The sequence below is a fragment of the Mus caroli genome, chromosome 17, assembly GCF_900094665.2.
Source record: "Mus caroli chromosome 17, CAROLI_EIJ_v1.1, whole genome shotgun sequence".
Lineage (NCBI taxonomy): Eukaryota > Metazoa > Chordata > Mammalia > Rodentia > Muridae > Mus > Mus caroli.
In genome coordinates this window covers 61,896,566-61,922,777 of record NC_034586.1, presented here as the reverse complement: position 1 = coordinate 61,922,777, position 26,212 = coordinate 61,896,566, and the positions used below count along the sequence as shown (strand labels likewise).

At 46.5% G+C, this 26,212-nt stretch overlaps 1 protein-coding gene across 1 annotated transcript in view; it reads left to right on the top strand.

Moving 5' to 3' along the window:
* Nucleotides 1-906: 906 nt before the first annotated feature.
* Nucleotides 907-26,212, top strand: part of Rab31 (RAB31, member RAS oncogene family) — a 127,196-nt gene continuing 101,890 nt past the window's right edge. The window contains exon 1 of the mRNA XM_021149583.1: nt 907-1,245. Coding sequence (XP_021005242.1) covers nt 1,207-1,245 — 39 coding nt within the window. The 5' untranslated portion in view covers nt 907-1,206. The remainder of the gene's footprint in view (nt 1,246-26,212) is intronic.

The following is a 26,212-nucleotide window of genomic DNA, read 5'->3' as shown; positions in this document are numbered from 1 at the left end:
GCTCACAACCACCTGTAATGAGATCTGATGCCCTCTTCTGGTGCGTCTGTACTTAAATAAATCCTCGGGCCAAAGTGAACAGGCCAGGTAACTGCTCTTCGCTGTTCTCATTAAAGGGCTTCTGTTTTATTTCCAGGTTGTCTGGATCAAGCCTTCTAACAGCTATCATGCCTGCTGGGCAGGGGTTCAAACCCAGGCATGCTGGGCAAGCACTTTCCCAACTGAGCGAAGTCCAGTGTTGTTGTTTAAAACACATGCTTACAATTAGTGGTACCAGTAAATTTAGATTATTCTTAAAGAGCTGTCATTTCTACACAGCAACAAATGAAGTCATCCCAGAGGCTGGAGGAACACCAGACCATACAAAGACCAGAGGGCATGGCCCCTCTGTGTGACACTGCACGTAGCCTCAGTTTCCTAGTAGAGGAGTCTGCAGAAGGGTTGCCAGCCCCCCAGTTGTGGCTGTACTTGTGGCTGGGCTCCTGCCCACATAGCTGTAGGATTTTTTTACGTGGAGAAAGGGGGCTTCCTCTCCAGAGTGCACCTCTCTTTTCCTAGGCCCTGGTGCTCCAGTTTTGGAAGCCAAAACAACTGACTGCTTCTCGAATCATCCTTGAGTCATCCTTTGCTGCATACAGAAAAGAATGCATGCAGAGTAAAGCGAAGTGTTGGGAGGAAGTGATTTGAAGCCTGGGTATTAGAAGGGACAAGTTCACCCTTTCCTCCCCTCATCCCGGTCCCTTGCCAATGTTTCTTGCATCTGGAGGTCAGAGTCACTTTATGGTGGGATTACCCAGGGACTTGGAAGTGCTTCCTTGGGACCACAGTCAACAGCAGTAAACTGTACCAATGGCTCTTTATGACGCGACGGGTCGTGTGTCCAGGGCAAGTGGTGCACAGTCGGGCTCAGAGCTGATCACGGAAGGGGACGATCTGCCCACAAGTCAGATGTTAGGTGGTCACTGGAGGCCGAAGCGGACCGGGGCCCGGGCGGAGCCGAAGCCCGGCGGCTAGGCTAGACTTGACGCGACGGGAGGAGCCGGCCGGCAGCACGTGACCGACAGCGGAGGCCGAGGCCCAGAAATAGCCGCCTCGGCGGTTCCGCCCCACGGCCAGCGAGAGTCCTGGGAGACGGCAGGACGCAGGCTGGGCGCGGTGCGGCCCGGACGATGCTGCTGAGCCCCGGCCCGGCCCGACCCAGAGCACATGATGGCGATACGGGAGCTCAAAGTGTGTCTTCTCGGGGTGAGTCCTGGAGCCATCCTACGGGGGATCCCGGCTTCTGCGCGCCATTGTCTCTGCGCTGCCCGCCTCCCGCGCGCTCCATCCCGCGCCCCGCACCAGCCGCCTCCGCCCGCCGAGCGCCCCCGATCGCTGCATCTGCGGCCGGGTATCTGGCAACCTTGGGGCTCGCCAGGCGGCGGGTCGGGCAGGGCGGGGTGGAGGGGTTGGGAGGTGGGGGGATTGTTGAGGACCAGAGGACAGCGGGTCATGCAGCCCCTGGGCCCCTAGGGCTCTTGCCTCTGCCACTGGTGGCTCCCTCCCCGAGGAGTGTTTTAAGTTAGGTTTTCCTCTGCCTCCTGCGGGAGTAGGTAGGGAGTAGTGGTGGCAATTGCTTTATTCTCTCCGAAAACAAACCAACAAACCAATCCTTCCAAGCAAGGGAGGGAGTACCGGGGTTTTGGCCAGACTGCGAAGCATTAAGAGCAAACTCTGTATGAACTGTGTGTTCAGCACACTTTCCGTGCAGTGGATGAAAATGAAGCAGGATGAGAAACAACCCGCCCCCAACACCCTTCCTCTTCCAAAACGAGTCTTAGTCCCAAGGAATATAAAAGCAGTCAGAAACAAAGAAACAACATCCAAACTTCGAGACTGGAGGGTCAGACTGACAAACTCCGGAACACTGCGCTGTCCCTTGAAATCTGCCCCCCAGGGGATTCCGTGTTTGGGGGTCATTTCCTTGGGGCTACCCACAACAAATTCCGGAAGTCTTCCTAAATAAGAGCTAATGTTATAAGCCATGTTCTCTGCAGTCTTCTGTAGTCTTTGGCATTATCACTGGGCATACCGCCCTTGAAGTTGGCAAATCTGGCACTGCAAGGAAAAGTATTTCCTAAATAAAAGAGTAGGACCACATTCCTTCTCCTCAAAGAAATGCTAACCAGGATGGTTATGGAGGTGAATACAGGCGATGATTGTGGATTAGGATCCGGTGCACCAGGGGCTTGTGGTTTCACCTGGGCCCCCGATGGATCCTCACACTGCCCTTGGCACTTCCCCTTAGCTAGTGATTGGTGGAGAATCCCAGGGCTTCTGGCAAGGGCTTTTTCTTCCCCTTCAGTGTCAAGCAAGGCCTCCCCGGGGCTTCTCACCCAGGAGGCCCGGAAGGATGCTGCTCCTGGAGTTCTCTCTCCTTTGAACTTTCGGTGTCAGAGTAGCAGGCTTCATATCTGCGGGGCTGTCCAGTAGTCCAGACTTAGGAATCCCATGGGAGAAAGGCCTTTGAAGATTTCGAAGGAATAGCAGGCCCCAAAGAAGAGGAAGTGTTGGTGCGAGGGGCATGTAACAGTTAGCCATGGGGAACGTTGAAACAGGAAACATTTTTGGCTCTAGGAGGTGAGTTACACCACCTCCTTTGCAATCCACCTAGGTGCCCAGGCACAGTCTCAATGACATCACCTTTAATTTTTAGTTTCAGTGTCCTATCGGGACAGTGATGAGTGTGGCAAGGACTCAGAACCAGGAGTCAGGAGGCCTGGCCTGTCTTCTGCCCCAGGGTGTGGAAGGGCTGAATGAGTGGTTTAATTGTAGACTGGACATATCATTCATTCCCTTGGCTTTGAAGGCAGAGAACTGGTACTGAATGGTCTCTTATGGCGTGTGTGTGTGGTGTATGTGTGTGGTGTGTGTGTGTGGTGTGTGTGTGTGGTGTGTGTGTGTGGTGTGTATATGTGTGTGTATGAGTGTGGTGTGTGTGTGATGTGTATGTATGTATGTGTGTGTGTGGTGTGTATGTGTGTGTATATATGTGTGTGGTGTGTGTGTGTGTGTAGTGTGGTGTGTATGTATGTGTGTAGTGTGTGTATGTGTGTGGTATGTGTGTATGTGTGTGGTGTGTGTGTATGTGTGTGGTGTGTATGTGTGTGGTGTGTGTATGTGTATGTGGTGTGTGTGTGGTGTGTATGTGTGGTATGTGTGTGTGGGTGTGTGTGGGTGTGTGAGACCATTTCCTGCTGGTCTGCGATGATGCTAGAGATGCCAAGATGAGATGAGGGAACTAGAGAAACTTTTCTTTTTCTCCCCATCTCCACAAACAAAACAATCTCCACAGGACGTCTTGTTTGCAGGTGCCTTATTTTGATTTGTGGCCTCTTTATGATGGCCCTATCGATAGGAATTTGAACCTGGGGGGTGGTGGAGGATGCTGTAACAGAGAAAGAAGGCATTTCTGTAAGTTTTGAGACATTATTCATCACATTCCACATCAGCTGTACTCTGCTTTGAAGGTAGCTTGCTACACATTTTAGTGTTACCAAGGTCAGAAGATATTTTATTTCAAAGAGCACGTGAGCTGTCCATCCTGAGCACTAGTCCTTAAGCTCCTGGGCTTCTCTTGGATGGTCTTTTTCTGGGCCAGATGTGACAGGGTGACAGGGTGTATGCATCTCTAGCTACCTGTCTAAATATGCTGGCTGTATGTCTAAGATGGCCTTTAAATGCAGTTCATGGCCTTGGCATACTGTCTGGATTTGAGAGATCCCTGGGGCCTGATGATAGAGTCTATGATGAGTCCTATGGTCCTTTTAGGATTTTAAGCAGAAATCCTAGGCCCCTGTTGTCATGGTCAGGTGTGTCTGCTCAGGGTGGTGTGGAGCATGTAGCTGACACTCAGCTTCTTGTTTTGTTTTAAAGCGATGCCACACAGCCCCTGAAGCCTTAGTGTGATCTATACCCTGCCAGCTTTCCCCTCAGTTGCCTAGAAGGTGGCAGGGTGTCTTTACTGCATAGCAAAGGCTTACCCTTGCTGGAGAGGCTTGGTGGCTAGTCTTTGTGCTTGGTCACTTGTTGGAAGACAGGCTTCCTGCTCAAGGCACAGGCTGTTTTTAGGCTGGATCCCTGCTGGTGACTCTTTGCTATAGTCTCAGGCTCCTGCCTTTGGCTTGGAGGCTTTATCTTCTGGCATCAGGGTCATTGAGTCAGGTAAAGTGAGAGTGGGCCAGATGGCACGGTCTCTTTACGTGTCCCTAGGAACCTTGCCTAGAACCTTGGAGCTCCTACTGTGTACTTGGTGTGTCTGACTCTGTTTCTTTTTGATAAGTGCTCCATGGTGGGATACTCTGGTAGCGTAACAATCTTGCAAAGTCAAGGGCTCAAGAACCTTAAGGGTTTTTGTTTTCTTTTTTAATTAATTAATTAATTTATTTATTATATGTAAGTACACTGTAGCTGTCTTCAAACACTCCAGAAGAGGGCATCAGATTTCGTTACGGATGGTTGTGAGCCACCATGTGGTTGCTGGGATTTGAACTCAGGACCTTTGGAAGAGCAGTCAGCGCTCTTAACCGCTGAGCCATCTCACCAGCCCTGGGTTTTTGTTTTCTACCTGTTATACACGTGTGGGCTTTCTCCTTTTATGCCACATGGGGACATCGTAGCCAGCCTTGTGAATGCTCTCCCTTGGGGATCAGTGGGGCACACTGTGGAAGCTAGCCCCGGAGAGTTAGCATGCCGGACTGCACCAGGCAGAGGTCCGCGGATACCCAAGTAGGTCTCAGCTTTGCCAGTCATGTGCCAGGCCATCCCACCATGGAATCTGAACTAGTATTACGAAACAGGACACTTTAAAAAACAACACCGCCCAATGTACATTTTCAAGCACACACACACAAAAATATTGCAGCAGTTGTCCTAACCTCAAAGGTGGAAAGCTTCCCAGTTAGCATTTTTAGCGCATACTGCCATGTGGCAAGAGCAGGAGACAGAGCGAAGAGGAGGGGGAGGAGTAGCCTATTTATTTTGGGCATGTATGCTAAAAAACTGCTTCCTGATGGGATCCCAAAGAGATTTGTGTTTGTGCTTTGGTTGTCTTGACAACAGTTTAGAGACTTCTGCTACTTCCTCAGAAGCCAAGGGAGTATTAAGAGTGCAGCTGAGGGCTTCCCGGCTTTTTCTTCCTCCACAGCCTTTGTTAGTATGTTATCTGGTGTCTCACCAAAAGAGCATGCACACACACCCAGGATTTTCGTGAGACATCCAGGCTATGGGAGTGTAGATGTGTGCAGGGCTTGTGACAGGGTAGGGCTTCATGGTTGCAAGGGGGGCATTAGGACCCACAGTGAGAACAGGGTTCTACCTCCAAGTACAGCAATCAGAGCCATGTGATGTCAAGTGGATTGCTCTGCGACGTATTGAGCTCTCTGATATGGAAAGCATCAGATAAGGTTCTGTGATTTGTTGGGAGTTACCTGGAATAAATGCACATGACCATAAGTTAGAATAAACAAGTATTTACCTACATATCTCACTTAAGCCCCATTATCTCCCAGAGCATCAGGTGACAATTCCAACCTCACACTATAACTATCTATCAGGCTGTTTGCTGTTTCCATATAACAAAATACTCAACGACTGGATACACTGGGAAACAAAGATCTGGTTTATTGTTCTTGTATCTGTAGAGTTCCCCCAAACAGTGGCACTGGCTTTCTGACTGCGTCAACTGTTGGTAGAAAGAATGCAGGGATGAGAAATTGCAAACGGCAGACATGTGGCATGGCCAGTGGGAGAGAGGTTGTATTGGGGTAGAGTTGCCATTCTTCTTTCGTATCAAAGCCTTACAGTAAGGGCTTGCACAGATCCTCTCTGATCAGAGAGGGTGTCTAGATTCCTTTTTTCCCCCCGCCTCTGTTGTATCTCCCTCAACCCCCATTATCTCTCACTGCATCGGGTGACAATTCCAACACCACACCATGGATATGGGCTATGGGTGCCACGTTGTGTGCACACAGCTATCTGTGCTGCCTGTTGAGTGACCACTCTACCACGGATGGGGCCGGAAGAGCTGGTGCAGCACTTTGCCCCAACAGGCACTCAGAACAGGCCTCTTCAAGCAGCCTATTCTTTATGTGTCCTCTTGTCTAGGGAGATAATCGGCAGTCACACTCCTACTGGCCTCTCTCCTTATCACTCTGTGCTAGTTCCGTTGTGTTGCTGTGATAAAAATACTTCTACCCAAGGCAGTTTGGGGAAAAAAGGGATTTTGGGGGACAGGTCAATCCGTTATTGTCTTTTTAAACAAATCCAAAATCTCTAATCTGTATGCTCCTGTGAAATGAAAAAAAGAAAGAAAAGAAAAAAGAAAAGAAATGTAAACTCAAGGAGTGAATACTTCTTATCCCGGAATGGAAGAACCAGGGCACAAGAAGAAACATATTAAGACGAAAGCATGGAGCTGGGCGTGGTGGCGCACACCTTTAATCCCAGCACTCGGGAGGCAGAGGCAGGTGGATTTCTGAGTTCGAGGCCAGCCTGGTCTACAGAGTGAATTCTAGGACAGCCAGGGCTAGACAGAGAAACCCTGCCTCGAAAACAACAAAAACAAAAACAAAAACAAAAACAAAAACAACAAAAAAGACTAAAGCATGGTATGATGACACATTCCCTTAATCCAATGCTCAGGAGGCAAAGGTAGGTAGATCTCTGTAAATTTGAGGGCAGCCTGGCCTGCATAGTGAGTTCCAGGACAGGCAAGGCTATGTAGAGATACCTTGTCTCAAAAAACAAAACAAACAAAAAAGCTAAACCAGAAGACATGTTCTGTAGTTCAGAATCTGGAACTCACCTATGGTCTCCTGGGCCCCAAAAGGCGTGGGCAATTTTGCTTCTCCAGGTCTTCCATCTGTGTAATAAATAGCTCGTTTCATAGGCTTAGGTTGGTTGCACATATAACCCTTTGCTGTCCTAGGTCATCTTTCCCTGGCCCTGGCAGCTCCAATATCCTGGGGTCTCCATTGCCACTGAGGCTGTCGCCTTATGTGATGGTTTGTATCTGCTTGGCCTAGGGAGTGGCACTATTAGGGGTGGCCTCGTTGGAGTAGGTGTGTCCCTGTGGGCATGGGCTTAAGACTCTCATCCTGACTGCTTGGAAGTCAGTCTTCCACTTGCAATCTTCAGATGAAGATGTAGAACTCTCAGTTCTGCCTGCACCATGCCTGCTTGGATGCCGCTATATTCCTGCTTTGATGATGCTGGACTGAACCTCTGAACCTGTTAGCCAGCCCCAATGAAATGTTGTCCTTGTAAGAGTTGCCTTGGCCATTGGTGTCTGTTCACAGCAGTAAAACCCTAACTGAGACACCTTACTGAGGGTTTCTTCTGCTGTGATAGAACACCATGACTAAGAGGGGCATGAGGAGAAAAGGGTTAATGTCATCTTATAACTCCAGGTCATACTCCATCATTGAAGGAAGTCAGGGCCGGAACCTGGAGGCTGGAACTGAAGCAGAGGCCATGGAGGGGGTGCTACTTACTGGTTTGTTCTTTAAACCTTTCTCAGCCTGCTTTCTTATACACCCCAGAACCATCTGCCCAGGTTCAATTACTAAACAAGCAAACCCCCAAAGTTGCCAATAGGCCAATCTTATGGAGACATTTTCTCAATTGAGAGTTCCTCTTCCCAAATGACTCTAGCTTGTATCAAGTTGACAGAAAACTAGCCGGCACGACTGACCCTTTGTCAACTTGTTACACAAGCATATCACCATTCAACTAGAACTGTTTCTTTCTTATTTGTCTCCAAGATGACACATTAAAATGAATATCACAGTATTAAACACTGAAACCTTTAAGATTACTAAAGCCTTTAAAAAGTCAAACATGTTAAAAGTTCAATCTCTTTAAAACATTCAGTCTCAAGTCTTTCTAAAATATTCAGTCTCTTTAAAAAAGTGTTTCAACTGTGGGCTCCTATAAAATAAAAAATAACTTACAAAATTTCCTACAGTATCCAAGAGGGATGAATCATGGCACAGTTATAAGCAAATCAAAATAAAACCAAAGTCCAGCAGTACAAAAAGCTCAGCTCGGAAGGGCTCCATTTCTCCAGCTCCGTCATGGGTAGCACACACATCTCATGGGCTCAGGCCAGGGCTACTCCAGAGTTACTGCTTGGCAGTCATCTCAGGATGCTGGGGTCTCTGCTGCAGCTCTAGTGTGCATATTATTGTTATTATTATTATTATTTTATTTATTTATTTATTTATTTATTTATTTATTTATTTATTTTGGTTTTTCGAGACAGGGTTTCTCTGTGTATCCCTGGCTGTCCTGGAACTCACTCTGTAGACCAGGCTGGCCTCGAACTCAGAAATCCTCTTGCCTCTGCCTCCCAAGGGCTGGGATTAAAGGCGTGCGCCACCATGCCCGGCTATGTTTTACTTTTTAAAATTAAATTTATTTATTTATTCACTCTTTAAAAGAAGGTTGATTTATTTTATGTCTTTGAGTACACTGTAGCTGTTTTCAGTCACACAAGAAAAGGGCATTGGATCCCATTACAGATGGTTGTGAGCCACCATGTGGTTGCTGGGAATTGAACTCAGGACCTCTGGAAGAGCAGTCAGTGCTCTTAACTTTTGAGCCATCTCTCCAGTCTGCTTATTAATTCACTTTACAACCCAATATCAGCCCTTCCTCTCCTCCCAATATCCACTCATGTAAGTCCTTCCCCCATTCCCCTTAGAAGAGGAAGCCGTCCTCTGGCACATCCTCTCCCACTGAGACCGGACAAGGCTGACCATTTAGGGGTTGGGATCTACAGGCAGGCAGGCAACAGGTTCAGGGACAGCCCCTCCTCCAGTTGTTTGGGAAACCCATGTGAAGGCCAAGTATCTTTAGTAGTGTCGGGGATTGGTTCTTGCCCATGGGATGGGTCTCAGTTTGGGGCAGTCATTGCCTGACCATTCCCTCTTTCTCTGTTCTATCTCTGTCCCCACACATCTCTGTAGGCAGGAAGCATTTGGGGTCAAAGGCTTTGTGGGTGTCTTGATGTCCTTACCCTTCCACTGGGAGTCCTGCCTGGATACAGGAAGTGGCCACTTCAGGACCCCACTGCTAGGAGTCTCAGCTGGAGTCACCCCCAAGCATATAATTTCAAGGCAAAGGATATGTACATGCTAAGTCACCGTCTGACCTCCACATAGTTACAGCTACAACGATAGGATCAAATACATCATCCGTGCTCAGGTGTTCCTGACAGTTGTGACAGCTGTGACAGCTGTTGTAAAGCATCCAAGATCAAGTCAGAGTGATTTAAGTGTGGTGGCTCATTAAGACAGTTTTCCTGTAAAAAAAAAGCTCCACCCCTTTTGTCCCAGCGACACCGGCAAGTGTCTTTATTTGTGTATTTATTTATTTAGAGGCATTGTCTGGAACTCACTCTGTAGACCAGGCTGGCCTTGAACTCACAGAGATCTGTGCGCCTCTGCCTCCCTAGTGCTGGGATTAAACCATGCACCACCGTGCCCCGTGAGTGACATTAGCACTTTTGCAGACTCCAGGCTGTGTGTCCAAAAGTCCCAACATCTGGGTCTGCCCGATCCCTTCCTCATTGCTGCTTTGTGTGGGTGAGATTTAACACAAATGATTCTGCCCAGTCTTAGTATTCTGTGATCATGCGTGATATAATATCAAAACACTTTCCTAGTTACTTCTATGGCATTCATTAAAAAAAAATATTTCTTAGCTTTGGGTGCTAGGTGGTGGTGTGTCTGAAGAAAACAGACACAGAAATTTGGTCACGTGGAGCTGTGTTAGTCAGGATTCTCTAGAGCAGGGCTTCTCACCCTAATGCTGTGACCCTTTGGTACAGTTCCTCATGTTGTAGTGACTCCCAGCCATTTCACAACTGTGATTTTCCACGGTCATGAATTGTCAAGATCCAAGTTTTCCGGTGGCCTTTAGAGGGGTCGCGACCCACAGGTTGAGAACCACCGCGCTAGGGGCACAGACCCAGTAGAATGAATGTACGCCCGAAGAAGAACTATTGGATCGGTTTGACAAGACATGGTCTGAATAGTCCAACAGTGAGTGTGAGTCCTCTCCAGTCTCACTCTGGAGAGGGTGAGAATTCGGTCAGTCCATAGGACTGGGTGCCCCAGTAGTCCCGTCCTGAGCCTGGCGGGATTCCCGGAGAGATGCTTCTCTTCAGTCCGTGTTGGAAATCTAAAGGACCTCTTTGTGATGTCAGTGAAGGAGTCAGCAGTGGGAACAACTCGGTGAAGGTGAAGGTAGCAAAGAAGGAAAAACCTTCCCTGGGCTGCTACCAGAACGCCCCGCCTAGCCTCATGGGGGACAGGGACCATCCTACATCAGTTAAGGCAAAGAAGACGTTTGCCCACAGACACGCCTAATTAAGGCTTTCTTTCGAGGAGATTCTACGTTGTGTCTGGTTGACAGGGCTAATCATCACCGTGGAAGCATGCATCTTCTTGGGAAGGAGGGAAAGACAAATTACAAGCGCAGTAACACTCGCCTAAAATGCTTAGGGACAAAGTAGTCCTTACTCTGGTGTTTTTCAGATTTCGGAATATTTACATAGCCCCTCTCCCACCTGGCCTTCTGTCCTCATTTCTTCGTGTGTGTGTGTGTGTGTGTGTGTGTGTGTGGTGTTATGTGTGTCCAAGTGTGGAAGTGCCTGTGTCACTGAGGGAGCATGGGGGCCAAAAACCAACTTTTTTTTTCTTATCTTTTTTTAATGTATGTATAAATGCATGTATGTATGCATGTATGTATTTTTTTTTTTTTTTTTGGTTTTTCGAGACAGGGTTTCTCTGTGTAGCCCTGGCTGTCCTGGAACTCACTTTGTAGACCAGGCTGGCCTCGAACTCAGAAATCCNCCTGCCTCTGCCTCCCNAGTGCTGGGATTAAAGGCGTGCGCCACCACGCCCGGCTGCATGTATGTATTTATGTGAGTACACTGTAGCTGTACAGTTGGTTGGGAGCCTTCATTTGGTTGTTGGGAATTGAATTTTAGGACCTCTGCTCACTTCGGTCAACTCTGCTCACTCGGTCCCTGCTTGTTCCAGCTCTCTAAGATATATTTTATTATATGTAAGTATAACTGTAGCTGACGTCTGATGCACCAGAAGAAGGTGTCAGAAGAGGGCGTCAGATTTCATTATGGGTGGTTGTGAGCCACCATGTGGTTGCTGGAATTTGAACTCAGGACCTTCAGAAGAGCAGTCAGTGCTCTTACCTGCTGAGCCATCTCGCCAGCCCCAGAAGGCAGCTTTCAGGAGTCAGTTCTTTGATCCTCCCATGCGTTCCAGGGACTGAATTTAGATTGGCAGGCTTGAATAGCAAGCACACTCATTGCTGAACCCTTGTGGGAGTTTGAACAAAAACGGCCCCCATAGACCCATAGGGCGTGGCACTGTTTGGAGGTGTGGTCTTGTTAGAGTGGGTGTGGCTTTGTTTAAGGAAAGTTTGTCACTGGGGGTAGGCTTTGAGGTTTCTTTTTTTTTCCCATTATTTATTTATTTTTATTAGGTATTTTCCTCATTTACATTTCCAATGATATCCCAAAAGTCCCCCATACCCTCCCCCCCACTCCCCTACCCACCCACTCCCACTTTTTGGCCCTGGCGTTCCCCTGTACTGGGGCATATAAAGTTTGCAAGTCCAATGGGCCTCTCTTTCCTGCTGGTCTTCTCTGATGGCTTCTCTTTTGATACATATGCAGCTAGAGTCAAGAGCTCAGGGGTACTGGTTAGTTTATAATGTTGTTCCACCTATAGGGTTGCAGATCCCTTTAGCTCCTTGGGTACTTTCTCTAGCTCCTCCATTGGGGGCCCTGTGATCCATCCAATAGCTGACTGTGAGCATCCACTTCTGTGTTTGCTAGGCCCTGGCATAGTCTCACAAGAGACAGCTATATCTGGGTCCTTTCAGCAAAATCTTGCTAGTGTGTGCAATGGTGTCAGCGTTTGGAAGCTGATTATGGGATGGATCCCCAGATATGGCAGTCTCTAGATGGTCCATCCTTTCGTCACAGCTCCACACATTGTCTCTGTAACTCCTTCCATGGGTGTTTTGTTCCCAATTCTAAGAAGGGGCAAAGTGTCCACACTTTGGTCTTCGTTCTTCTTCAGTTTCATGCGTTTAGCAAATTGTATCTTATGGCTTTGAGGTTTCTTATGCTCAAGCCAGGACAGTATCTCACTTTCTTCCTGTTGCCTGTGGATTCAGATGTAGAACTGTTGGTCTTGGCTCCTTCTCCAGCATCATGTCTGAATGGAAGAATTGTATCCCGTGATTTTACCTGATATATTTATTTCTGTGCCCATGGTTGCTAAGAGCCTGCTGGTCTTCTCTGATGGCTTTGATGTGACTTTTTTTTTTAAGATTTATTTACTTCATTTTATGTGTACAGTTATTTTGCCTGCATGCACAGATATATTCACCACATGCATCCTTGTTTGTTTGTTTGATTGTTTGTCTGTTTGTTTGTTTTTTGAGACAGGGTTTCTCTGTGTAGCCCTGGCTGTCCTGGAACTCACTGTGTAGACCAGACTGGGCTTGAACTCAGAAATCCACCTGCCTCTGCCTCCCAAGTGCTGGGATTAAAGGCGTGCGCCATCACTGCCCAGCCACCACATGCATCCTTGATGGCAATGGATCCTTTAGAACTGAGAGTGACAGATAAATGTGAGCTGCCATGTGGGTTCTGGGAACTGAACCTGGGTCCTCTGAAGGAGCAGCCAGTGATGTTAACCACTGAGCCATCTCTCCAGCCCAGATGTAACTGTTTTTTTCTATTTGACCTGAACTATAGTTTCTCCTCTCTCCTACCAGTTCCTCCCGGGAGGTGGGTGTGAGACTCGGGTTATCAAAACAAAACAAAACAAAACAAAAAACAAAAAAACAAAAAACTGAGGCCTGTAGAATGATGGTCTGAAAACAAACAAGTGTGTCACTTACGCTTCCGTTGCCGTGACGAATCCTTGAGAGGTACAACTTGAGGGAAGATTTATTTTGGCAAACTGCTTCTGAGCCGTAAGGAGGTGGAGCATCCTGGCAGAAAGGGTGTGATGTAAGTGAGCCAAGCTGTTTCTTCAGAGTGGCCACAAAGTACAGAGAGACAGATACAGAGGGAGGTGTGCACTCAGAGCCTCCACAGACCTCCCACTGAGGAAATGTGCGCCATGGAGAAATTGTTTAGTTTGTAGTGGAGATGACAGGCAACGGGATAACACTAAGAGGTGAGTTTGGGTCAGAGGGCCTCGGAGTTTGAGTTTCCACCTCTGTATGGTGAGATGACAGGTTTGGCATCAACAAGACAGTTGGGCTGGGCGGTGGTGGCGCACGCCTTTAATCCCGGCACTCGGGAGGCAGAGGCAGGCGGATTTCTGAGTTCGAGGCCAGCCTGGTCTACAAAGTGAGTTCCAGGACAGCCAGGGCTACACAGAGAAACCCTGTCTCGGAAAAAAGAAACCCAACCCCCCCTACACCCCCAAAAAAGAAAACAAAACAAAAGACAACTCGGCTTTCCGTGCCAACAGCAGAAAGGAGTTTATCTGTGCCGGTCTTGCCAAGGCACTATTCCATTGGATGGACCAGTCTCAAAATGGGGTCTAGGAAAGATATAAGTCCATGGATATGATGTCAGGCATAGGCAGGTTTGTGTGCAAGCTCTTTCCTGTTTCCTGGATGCTTTTTCTTCCCCTTCCTATCACCCTCACCCTTCCTCCCTCTCCTTCAGTGGCAGATTGAACCCAGAGCCTTTTTACAAGAGTTCTACCACTGAGCGACACCAACCCAACATGCCGATTTCTGGGTCGCCATCTTTTAATGGTATCTCTCTGTTGCACCGATCAGGCCCGTTCAGATCGGCATATGAAGGGGGGGGGGAGGCAGAATTAGTGTGGAAATCTTCCCTTCCCACCTCCCCTGCCCCACACGCCAGCACAGATCAAATGACAGTTCTGGCAGGTGCCACAGGAACTGACTGTGTGTGTATGTGAAACATTCCAGAGATGACAAAAGGCACCGTGAGCTCCATCTCACAGAACCGACAGCCCAGGAGACAGACTGCCAAGTAGGACTCCTGCAGAAAAAGGAGGCAAGGAAAGACCATGGAGGGTGGCCTTATGCTGGGTGCAGGGTGTGGTCTTAGGAGCCAGTTGCAGGTTTGCATCCAGATTCTGAAGTGTGTGTGTGTGTGTGTGTGTGTGTGTGGATAGGACGGTTGAGCAGTTCCTTGGAATCAGGTCAGAGAACTGTTGAAAGCTTTTATACCGCTTAGTGACACAGTTGGACTCACCCTTTATGAGGGTTGTCCCAGGGATCTCGTGTGGGGCGACCCACCAAAGTATTGCCAAGAGTTTAAGAGGCGACAGTGACTCCTGACTCCTGAGTGCGGTAACCAGGCGATATCCCACTGCTGCCGAGTGTTGAAATAGAAGACAGCAAGTGACTTGGACAGACTACTGAATATGGGCAAATGAAGTCTTGACCCGGGCACATAATGACACCTTAGAATGCAGTCACACAGGAACAATATCACTCATTGTGTGGGGAACTGATATTAAGGAATATCACTGGAGCCCAGTCTGCCACATTGCTTTGCATCAGGTGGTCTTAGAGTGAGTATGAATGTGCGCTCTTAGCATCTGTACCCATCTTCATTTTCACAACCAACAAGTTCATGAGGGTCAGATAAATCCCACTCTGACTTGGGGCTGGACCATGGTTTAGCAAACGCATGTGCTCTCTGGACTTGGGGCTGTGGACAGGGCAAGGTGTGCTCGGTGCACAGGTAGAGTATGGAAGGGTGTTCCGAGGACAACTCAGAATCTATCAGGTCAGGGAGCTGTGGGAGATTTTCATACTGAGCAGCGACGCAGTCAAACTCATCTTTCACGGAGGTCATTTGTGGTCAGGGCCCATCTGAGGATGCTGGGAACCATCCTGTGGAAGTGGACCCGGGTTGTACCATGTCACTACTCTTCCCAGTATGATCTATGAAGACATCGGTGAAGACCGTAGATGTGCGCGTTGGTCTGCGTGGACTCTTGAGCAGGGTCTCACCAACGTCTACCCTGTAACCTCCCAACCCAGGCAGCTTCCGTGGCAGCCTCGCTACATGGAACTGGCTGTGTCCTTTGTCAAAGACGAGATAGCAAAATAAAGCAAAGAGCACATGAGGCTTCATCCGCAAAAAGCAATTAAATGAGGTATGAAAAATTTAAAGGCCTCCCAGAGCAATTCATTTTTATAAAGAGCTATTAATAAATATGACATCAATTTTTAAAAGTCCTCTTAAGAGACTAATTGGGTTATTTTTACACCTCCACCTCATAGCCTACTCTTAATAAGAGGACGTAAGGCATAATAACATACATAATAATGTTAATTTTAATGTCTTCATAACCAAAAATGTAAATATTTTAACAATAGAGCTGGCATGCCATATAACGCGCCGATTCCCACGTGTGACTGCTGTCGGCGTGAGGCACACATGTGACTGACTTTGAGGCTTTTGCTTTTGACTCACTCAGCATAGTTCTTGTGGCACCTAAGATGCTCAAATCCTCACTCATGGTTATATATATAGTATTATGCATATAACCTACGATATATGCTATGTATATAATCATGATTACATATATATATCTATACATCTGCATACTGTCTTAGTTAGGGTTTACTGCTGTGTTCAGACACCATGACCAAGGCAACTCTTATAAGAACAGCATTTAGTTGGAACTGACCTATAGGTTCAGAGTTTCACTCCATTATCATCAAGGCATTAGCATGGCAGCATCCAGGCAGGTATGGTGCAGGAGGAGCAGAGAGTTCTAGATCATCATCTGAAGGCTGATAGGAGAATACTGGCTACCAATCAGCTAGGACTAGGGTCTTAAAGCTCACACCCACAGTAACACACCTATTCCAACAAGGCCACACCTACTCCAATAAGGCCATACTTCCTAATAATGCTGTTCCCTGGGTCAAGCATATTCAAACCACCACAGACACATACATTATTATATACAAACACACTTATATATGATTATATATTATGCATACTAACTTTGAACTCATGAGCAATCATGAGATTTCATAAAACACATGGATACACAGAGAGTAAATTGTGTACTAACTTTGTCTAAGATTTCCTCCTTAACAAGAATATTTATGGATGGGTGAATCAGATCTGGCGATACAGGCCTACAGTCCCAGTGGCCTAAGCAGGAAGATAACAAATTCAAGGTCTGATTGAACAACATAGAATGTTTAGAGCCAGCCTGAGCAACTTAAAGAGACCCTGTCTCAAAATGAAGAGTAATAGGGGCTGGAGAGACGTCTCAGCGGTTAAGAGCATTGACTACTTTTCTAGAGGTCCTGAGTTCAACTCCAAGCAATCACATGGTGGCTCACAACCATCTGTAGTTAGATTTCTGCCCTCTTATGGTGTGTCTGAAGACAGCTGCAGTGTACTCATACACATAAAATATATAAATAAATCTTTAAAATAAAATAATTTGTTAGAAAAAAATTCTAGGGCTGGTGAGATGGCTCAGTGGGTAAGAGCATCCGACTGCTCTTCTGAAGGTCTGGAGTTCAAATCCCAGCAACCACATGGTGGCTCACAACCATCTGTAATGAGATCTGACTCCCTCTTCTGGAGTATCTGAAGACAGCTACAGTGTACTTACATATAATAAATAAATAAATAAATAAATAAATAAATAAATAAATAAATCTTAAAAAAAAATTCTAACAAAACCAAACCAAACCAAACCTAAGAGTAACACAGGAAGCCTGGGGATGCAGCTCAGTGTAGAGCACGTGCCTATGCACGTGAGACCCTGGAGTCGATCTCTAGTAGTGCCCTCCCCCAGCGTCACTGGGTGAAAAGAAAACCAGCAGTTGTAAGCTGGCAACCACGATAATAGTCTGTCACGGTTCTCACATGGGTCTTGGCAGTCCTGGCTTTGAAGGAACCACACACAGCCTTGGGTTGAAGCCAGACATTGTTCCTGTCTTTCCCACTCATAGAAACACTGGAGAATGTAATTAAGAAGGATGTCGGTATATAATCTCAATGGGCTTGTAATTGTTGCAGGCTAGAGAAAAAAGAACTAATGTCCCCACAGCCATCGGTAGCACTGATGTCTGAGTGGTCGCTCCATTCTGTGCCGAGAGGAACAATCTGGGTCCCTGTGGGCTCTCAGATGGCCCCTTCTGACTTACAAGTTCAGAGCACACAATTTATCTATCTATCATCTATCTAGCTATCCATCCATCCATCCATCCATCCATCCATCCATCCATTCATTTATTTGTCACTTACATTCCTGGTGCCCAGGTTGGACTAGTGAACCAGGAATCTCTTTTCTTATAACATTTTTCTCCCCAGGTCCCGAGAGTTGTGTGTTGTCTGGCTGCTTCCACAAAACATTTTCTGAGAACCCGGGGTGGGCGAGCGCCAAAAGGCTTCTGTGTCCTGCCTCCCAGATCCTAGGATGATAGTCCCCCTTCCCGTTCACCACAGTCATTACAGCCAGTCTAGAAGCAAAGTAGGAAAGTTAGACTCACATCCCTGAGTGGATAAACAGCCGAAGATTGGTGGTCTGCGGTCACCTCTTAAAAAGAGAAGCTGAGGAGGAGGGTGGTCCCATGGGAAGACCAGTAGTCTCAACTGACCTGGACCCCTGAGATCGCTCAGACACTGAGTCACCAACCAGGCAGCACACACCAGCTGATGAGAGGTCCCTGACACATATATACAGCAGGGGATTGCCTGGTCTGGCCTCAGTGAGAGAAGATGCACCTAACCCTTAAGAGACTTGAGGCCCCAGGGAGTGGGGCGGTCTGGTGAGGTGGGGTGGGGGTGGGAACATCCTCTTGGAGGGGGGAAGGAGGTATGGGATGGGGAGCAGTTGGGGGGCAGACAGGGAGGGGGATGAAAACTGGACTGTAAAAAAGGATTAAATAATAATAATAATAATAATAATAATAACATAGTAAGTATAGTCTTGGATGGGCATAGTATAGTCTAGAACTCATTATTCTCCTGCCTCAGCCTTGCATGTGTTTACCTGTAGGCATGCACCACCATGCCTCCTGACCATTTTTAATTTCTTCTGAATACATATTTTGTTAACCGAACCACAGGGGAGTATGGGGGACAATTTCTATTATCACGTCCATCTTACAGAGGGGGAACTGAAACTCAAAGCTGTGTCACACATGTAAGGCTTGCTCAAAACACTCAAAGCATTTGGTCCCTATCACTGCAGGGAGAAAAAAAAGGAGGGGGGGTGGGATGGGTATGTCTTCGTCACTTTTCTGTTGCTATGCACAGACACCAGGACTGAGGCCACTTTTAAAAGAGAGCATTTCATTGGGGCTGGCTTACAGTTTCAGAGGGTGAGTCCGTGACCATTATGGCGGGGAGCACGGCAGCGGGGAGATAGGTATGGCCTGGAGCAGTAGCTGCGAGCTCACTTCTGACCCACTAGAAGGAGGCAGAGAGAGAGAGAGAGAGAGAGGAGAGAGAGAAGAGATTGATATTGAAAGAGAGGGGCTGGGCCTGGTGTGGGCTCTTGAAACCTCAAGCCCCACCCCCAGTGACAGACACACCTCCTCTCCTAATCCTTCCCCAACAGTTCCACTAACTAGCGACCAAGCGTTCAAATATATGAGCCTCTAGGGGCCATTCTTATTCAAACCACTTTAGAGGGTGAATTTCTTTTTTTTTTTTTTTTTTGGTTTTTCGAGACAGGGTTTNTCTGTGTAGCCCTGGCTGTCCTGGCACTCACTTTGTAGACCAGGCTGGCCTCGAACTCAGAAATCCGCCTGCCTCTGCCTCCCGAGTGCTGGGACTAAAGGCGTGCGCCACCACGCCCGGCGAGGGTGAATTTCAATTAAAAAAAAAATTTTTTTTTTTTTTAAATAATCTGATTGAACAACTGAACCAGGTTTGAAGTATGTGTGACGGAGGAAGACTGGTAAATCTGCTCCGTGTTTTGCTTTTGTCTTTTAAAGACTTGTTTTATTTATTTGCTTGCTTGCTTGTACATTCCTGCATGAGGGCATGGTATCCCTGTCCAGATAACCTGTAGAGGCTGGCCAGAAAGGGTGTCGGATCCCTAGGAGCTGGAGTTAGAGGTACTTGTGGGCAGCCCGATGTGGACGCTGAGACCCAAACTCAGGTCCTCCAAAAGGGCCAGAAGCACTCTTAGCTACTGAGCAGTCTCTCCAGGCCCTAGTCCAGTTCTGTCCTTTGAGAAGTCAAGACTCAACTCTGAGCCCGTGTTAGACGTGAAGAGACCGAAGCCGTTATTGGGACCGGTCTGGTCTTGAGAATAGGATTTAGTGGGCTTGGTAGAGGTCTGGCCAAAGCAGCAAGGCTAGCCACAGTTTCTAGGCTACACTGGGCTGCTCACGTGAGCTAACCTCCAACCTTCACCACACCCACTATGGTAGGCCTTGTCTCTGGTTGGCAGGTGTGGAAGATGGTGGCTATGGGGGGGGGGGGTTGGTGACAGTGGTCTTTTGGACTGTTAGAAGTTTCATAGCTCCGTGACCAAGAAGTAACCCTGTGAGTTTAACTCTTCTCTCTTCAGCTCCTCATTAATTAATTAATTAATTAATTTAGCTCAGAAGCTCGATTAATTTGGTCCGGGAAATGTCATTTTACAAAACTTGATCAAGCAGGAGAACCAGATTACCAGGGTGGGGCCTGTTAGGTTTAAAAGTCCCTTGGTCTGCTGTTGAAGTGTTCAGTGTGGTCAGTGGATTCACCCCGGGGGGACGGGAAGATTGGCACCTAGTGCCTGGCTTCCGGGGGTGGTACTTAGCTTCCTTATTTGTAAAATGCTCACACTTTCCATAGATAACATGTTGTGTCAGTTCCTTTTCTGTACTCTACAATAGAATGCCTTATAGAAGAGGTAGGGCTTGGTTTGAGAGGGTTTGTTGGTGACTGGAGGGGCTGGGTCTGTGACAACAGTGGTCACATCTCAGGGATAAACAGAAAGCAGAGACAGCTGACTGGTAGCTGGCTGGTCTGTAACCCAAGGCCAGTCCTCTGCAGCCTGCTTCTGTCAGCCTGACCTTAACCTTAAAAGGTAAGAGATTCTACAGCCTCTTTGTGTGGCGCCAATAGCTGGGGACCAGGTGTTAGCGTACGAACTTCTAGGGTGCGTATTCCACACTCTTAACAGGGGGACCTAACCTGGCATGCTGCTTTCAAAATCTTTTCTTACCAGCTTCTCCCCCTCAAGATGATTTTACAGTCTATTTAAAGGATTTTTTAATCCTTTAAAGAGGACTCCTGAATGGAGTTTTCTTGAATATACTTTGTTCTAGGGCCTGACAAGGAAGAGCCTTTGGTTAAGTATACGGATATGCAGGGTTTTGTGATTGTCCTTCGGTTGACCAAACTTATGACACATTCTTTATGTTTTTAGGTTGAAGTCTAATAGCGGAATGCACAGATTGAGTTGAACTCAGCAGTGATCTTGCACACATGTAACCAACCTATGCAGGCACTTGGATGAAGAGATTAACTATTGGCAGTTCCCCATTCTTCCAACCATTGCCTTCCACAAAAAAGTAACCCCACCCTAGACAGTTTATCATCATTGCTTGTTTTATTGAACTCGATGCATATGGTAGGGTCTTAATTATTTGTAAGGATGTGTCCTAGTGATGCTTCATAAAAGTCAAAGGACAGGGGATTCCTAGGCAGTCCAGGGACTGCTCTAGTCCCAGCCCTGCAGATGGGGAGGCTCCCTTAGAAGGTGGAGCTGTGTGGGCTTCAGCCTTTCTCCTCCAGCTGTCTCTGCTCCTGCCCTCAGCCCTGGTGATCCGAAAATCATATCATTTCCAGAGTTTTCGGGGACATGGCTAAGGATCTAAAGTAGCGTCTTCGGAGTCTTTTTAAACCAGTTCACTAGGGAACTGGAGAGCTGGCGCCACAGTTTAAGAGCCGGTAATGCTCTTGCAGAGGGTCCAAGTTAGGTTCGGTTCCCAGCACCCATACCAGATGGCTTGCAACCATCTGTGACATCAACAGAAGCCAATCTGATACCTCTTGGTCTCTTACCGGCCCCTGTACTCCAGTGTCCGCACCCACACATAGCTGCACACAGATACACGTAGCTAAAAATAAAACAAATCAGGGAATTAAAGCCAGGAACACTGACTGTCTCTGTTTATAACAGCTTGTAAATTGCTTTCAAGAGTGTTCAAAACAGTTCTGTCAAATATTGGATGCATTTCTTGGATTTTTTTTTTTTTTGAGACAGACTATTGTAGCCCACAATGGCTTAAAACTTACCATCTTCCACCTTGGCCTCCTGAGTGCTGGGGTGACAGATATTGGATGCTGCACAGGGCTACTGTTTCCTTTTCTAAAGATTTATTGAGGGCCGGGCGTGGTGGCGCACGCCTTTAATCCCAGCACTCAGGAGGCAGAGGCAGGCAGATTTCTGAGTTCGAGGCCAGCCTGGTCTACAAAGTGAGTTCCAGGACAGCCAGGGCTACACAGANAAACCCTGTCTCGAAAAACCAAAAAAAAAAAAAAAAAAAAGATTTATTGATTTATTTTATGTATATGAGTACACTGTGGCTGTCTTCAGACACACCAGAAGAGGGCGTCAGATCCCCATTACAGATGGTTGTGAGCCACCATGTGGTTGATGGGAATTGAACTCAGGACCTCTAGAAGAGCAGCCAGTGCTCTTAACCGCTGAGCCATCTCTCCAGCCCATTTCCTTTTTTTTTTTAAAAACGAAGAAAATCGTTAGTAAAGGTGATTTCCGCTCCACCTTAGCTACTGAGGTAGGACCGGCAAATAAAAGTGGTGTGTACTTAAGGTGTGCAGAATGGCATTTTGATATATGTGTCTGTTGAGTTAATTACCCTTTTCTCACCTCTACTGTACCCTTTTTTTTGGGTTCCGCTATACAAGCACTTCGGGCAAAAAGACCCCGCCAGTGGGAATCATTGTGAACAATCAGACACTTTGACCAGATCTATCCCGCAGTGTGCTGTGTGAAATTGACGAAGGGCTCCTGTTACCAAGGAGTCCGTCTCCCTTGAAGGTGTCTTTCATGCGTACTGGAAGAGAATAGCAATGGTGTTAAAGGTACAGTCTGGAAAGATACAACCTTCCCTAATGGTCCTTAGTTATTTCTTTACCTTCCTAACCATTGCCCATGGGATCTGTCCATGATTTTCTGGCCTTTCCTCTATAAAGTCTACTAGATATGTTTATCTTCGGCGATAGGCAGAGCTCTGCTAAACATCATAGTTTAAAAGTTGCTTATGGTAATTAATGTTCTAGCACAACAATTCTGTAAAGCAAATCCTTGTACCTGGGTCTTTTGTCTTGTTTCAAATTCAGGGTCTCATTATATAGCTCTAGGTATAACTCACTATGCAGACCAGGCTGGCAGAGATTCGCCCAGCTTTTGTTCGTTTGTTTTTGAGACAGGGTTTCTCTGTGTAGCCCTGGCTGTGCTGGAACTCTCTCCATAGATCAGGCTGGCCTCGAACTCACACAGAGATTCGCCTGCCTCTTCCTCCTGAGTGCTGGGTTTAAAGGCGTGCACCAGACCACCAACCGGCTTATTCCTGGATTGTAATGGACCTGTGGGAACTGTATTCGTATCATGATTTCTAAAAATAGAACATCAGATCAAAGCATGACCTTTTAAAAGACACTTCAGAAGTAACTATCGAATATTGTGCCGATTGATGCTCCCCATAAGCGTTTAAGGACAGGAATTTCTGTTCTTTTACCAATATGGCATATTACCAGACTTTAGAATTGTTTATAGTAAAAGATTAAAAGTATAATATGTTTTTTTTTTTCTGGGGTTTCTTCAGCTGTATTTTCTGTCACTCTGAGATACTTTGCAATATATTTTTTGGTCTTTCTTCCTGGCTACGGGAAAGCAGTTTCTTGGAATTTTCAGAGTGATAAATACTTTGTATTGGAGGTTACTGGTGTCTGGCAGCTTCTAGGAGGCTTCAGGATAGGGGCTGTCTGATTGAGTGGAAGGCTAGAAGACTATTAAAGCGGGACCCTCAGCTCCACCCTAGCCTCTTGTGGGAGGAGGAGAATTGAAGTTTTGAGTTGAATGCCAATGATTTCATCAATTAGGCCTGCACAACGAAGCTGCCGCCGAAGTCCAGAACAGCACAGGGTCCATCATATCTAGAGGTGCTCCCACAGAAGGTCTGGAACTTCCAAACCCCCTTTCTCACTCCTCACCCATACACCTCAGGTACCAACACCAATACAATAACCAATGAACGTGTTTCTCCGAGCCCTGTGAACCACTTAAGGAAACCAATCAAAGCTGAGTAAGAGGTTGTTAGGCCTGATAGCTCTCCAGTCAGAAGCAAGGTCTTGGAGACTGACCTGTAACTTGTGGGACATCGCTCTGTGCGAGAACTGGATTGGTGGCTCAGTCCCTGGCCACTGCAGTGCTTGGCTGCCTCACGGGTGGGAGGAGCGCCCACATGCTTAGTATTTTTAGTGTGTTGACAGGTTACAGTGGATGAGGCTAAGTTTTGAGCTGATTTTCTTTTTTTTTCCCCCATTATTTTTTTTAAGATTTATTTATTTATTATATGTAAGTACACTGTAACTGTCTTCAGACACTCCAGAAGAGAGTGCCAGATCTCGTTACAGATGGGTGTGAGCCACCATGTGGTTGCTGGGATTTGAACTCAGGACCTTCGGAAGAGCAGTCAGTGCTCTTAACCCCTGAGCCATCTCTCCAGCCCCTTGAGCTGATTTTCTACCCAACAACTGAGTTCACCTGAGTTATTTACCTGTAGTGTATTATTTTTCAGACTAATCTGTAAGCTTTTTTTTTCTGTATTTAGATTCCAAATGCTGTGTTACTTATATTTCATATAGGTTATTGCAGTTAGAGTGTCGTTACTTAAGTTTCTGAAAATATGCCATTGTTTAGAAGATTTTTTTGAGTCAGATATACCAGTTTTTTGTTTGTTTTGTTGTTTGCATTTGTTTTTTTTTTGTGTGTGTGTTTTTGTTTATTTGCTTCTTTTATTTTTCTGAGGCAGGGTTTCTCGGCGTAGCCCTGTCTGTCCTGCAATTTGCTTTGTAGACCAGGCTGGCCTTGAAGAGACATCCAACTGCCTGTACCTGAAAGGCCTGTGTCACCACAGCTAGCTTCAGATATATAAGTTTTCTCCTGTTGGTGTCTTATGTGTTCATTACAAAGTCTTCCTGTACTCTAAAGTTTTCCAGGGCTGGAAAGATGGCTCAATGGTTAACAGCATTGAGGTTCAAAACTCAGCACCCATTTGGCAGCTCACAGCTGTCTGTAACTCCAGTTTCAGGGAATCTGGTGCCCTCTCTGGCCTCTACAGGTACTGCATGCATGTGATGCACACATGCAAACCAATAAAACACTCCTAAGATAAAAATTACATTAAAAAATTTTTAAAGTCTCTATATTGGATCAAACTTTTGTGTTTTCTTTCTCTTTCCTTTGCATTTTAAAAATTAATTGATTTTGTAACTTTTGAGATAAAGAACCAGAAAGGGAATTGGCTTTTTAGGTTTTTTTTTTTTCCCCTTTCTCCTAATCCAAAAGCCTAGCTAGTTGGAATAATACACTGACTGGTTGAACCTCATGTACTGATCTGAAAGGCTGCCTTTCTCCGAAGTAAGTTCTCATATGTATGTGGGCTTGTTTCTGGGGTGTCCACTAAATATTAAAGATTCACTTATTTCTGAATTTTAAGAAATGCAGAAAGCATTAGTCTGTGGGTCTATTTTTCTTCCCCTGTGCTTTCTGTTTCCTTCTGCTGTGCACGAGGAAGTAAGCCATTTTGGGTGTTGGATATGCAAAAGGGTGCTTGTGTAATGACTGTGTAGTAGATCCTGTGGCTTTTCCTGCACGGCAGATAAAAATGCCCTGGCAGGTATCATTACGAACAATAAAGACACGTAAGAGCAGATCTGTCCCCCATGTCATCTGTGTGGGTGCAGCCAGTGTGTGGCTCCAGGCTGGAAGACAAAACTTTCGAATGCTTTGCACTTTACGCCCCAGCCCCAAACCCAATGGGCTAGTTCGAAGTCTTTTGCTTGCTTTCTTATAATAAATTATTGGAGACACAACCGTTCTCATGGAACTTTGAACTTCATTCTGTTTTAGATGACGTATTTACAGAAACTTGAACCATGACACCCATTTCCAGATACCCAGCATCCTTGCCATGAGGGGTGGGTGAGGTGACACCCAGATGACATCCAAGGGTTTGGTGTTGGTTCCGCTTATGTTTAAGATGCCCAGGGAGGGGTACTGCCACTCAGAAGTTTCCATCCTTAACATTGTGGGCTGTTTGTGCGCTCTGAGGTGGCAGCTCTAGAATCAGAGAGCTCTGCTTGATCTCACCGGAATGAGATCAGAACCACAGGGAGGGTGGATACGCCCTCCCTGTCAGTCCCGATCTGTTACTTTTGTATCACTGTCTGCTGGCTTCCATTGCAGTAGCTAGAGAGGCTTTTCTTTTCTCTCAGGCAGGTTAACTAACCACTGGGCTTTGTCAGGTCATCCCAAATGCTTTCATCCTTTGAATTTTCCTTTCACTGGAGAAATCATTTCAACAAAGAATAACTTATTCCCTTTACCGGGACATCTGAGGAAGGAAAACGCCTTAATTTAACCATTGCAAGGTAACCCAGCACTGCTCTCTGCTTTTTGTTCATTAGCACGGGGCTTGCTGGCAACCAGTGACTCAGTGACCGGCCCTTTCTGTCATGAAGTGGCTTCTGTGGGACCATGTAAACAGGAAGACATTTCTGGGAGGCTTTAAGGTTTTAATTTTCAGTATTGGAGATGGATCCCAGGGTTTTACCGGCGACAAGAAGGCACTCCAGCCATGTTTATTTATATGTATGTGTAAATGTATGTCAATTTGTAACATGAATTCCTTGTAAAGCTCAGATTGGCCGCTATCTTGGTATCCTTCTGCCCTGGCCCCTGAGTAGGTGGGATTGCATGTGTGTACCACCATCCACAGCCAGAGTTTATGTTTCAATCTGTAATAACAAGCTCCTCCCCTAAACATTATACGTTTTAAGTCAGACAAGGGTTTTTTTTGTTGTTGTTGTTGTTTTTTTTTTTTTTTTTTTTTTTTTTTTTTTTTT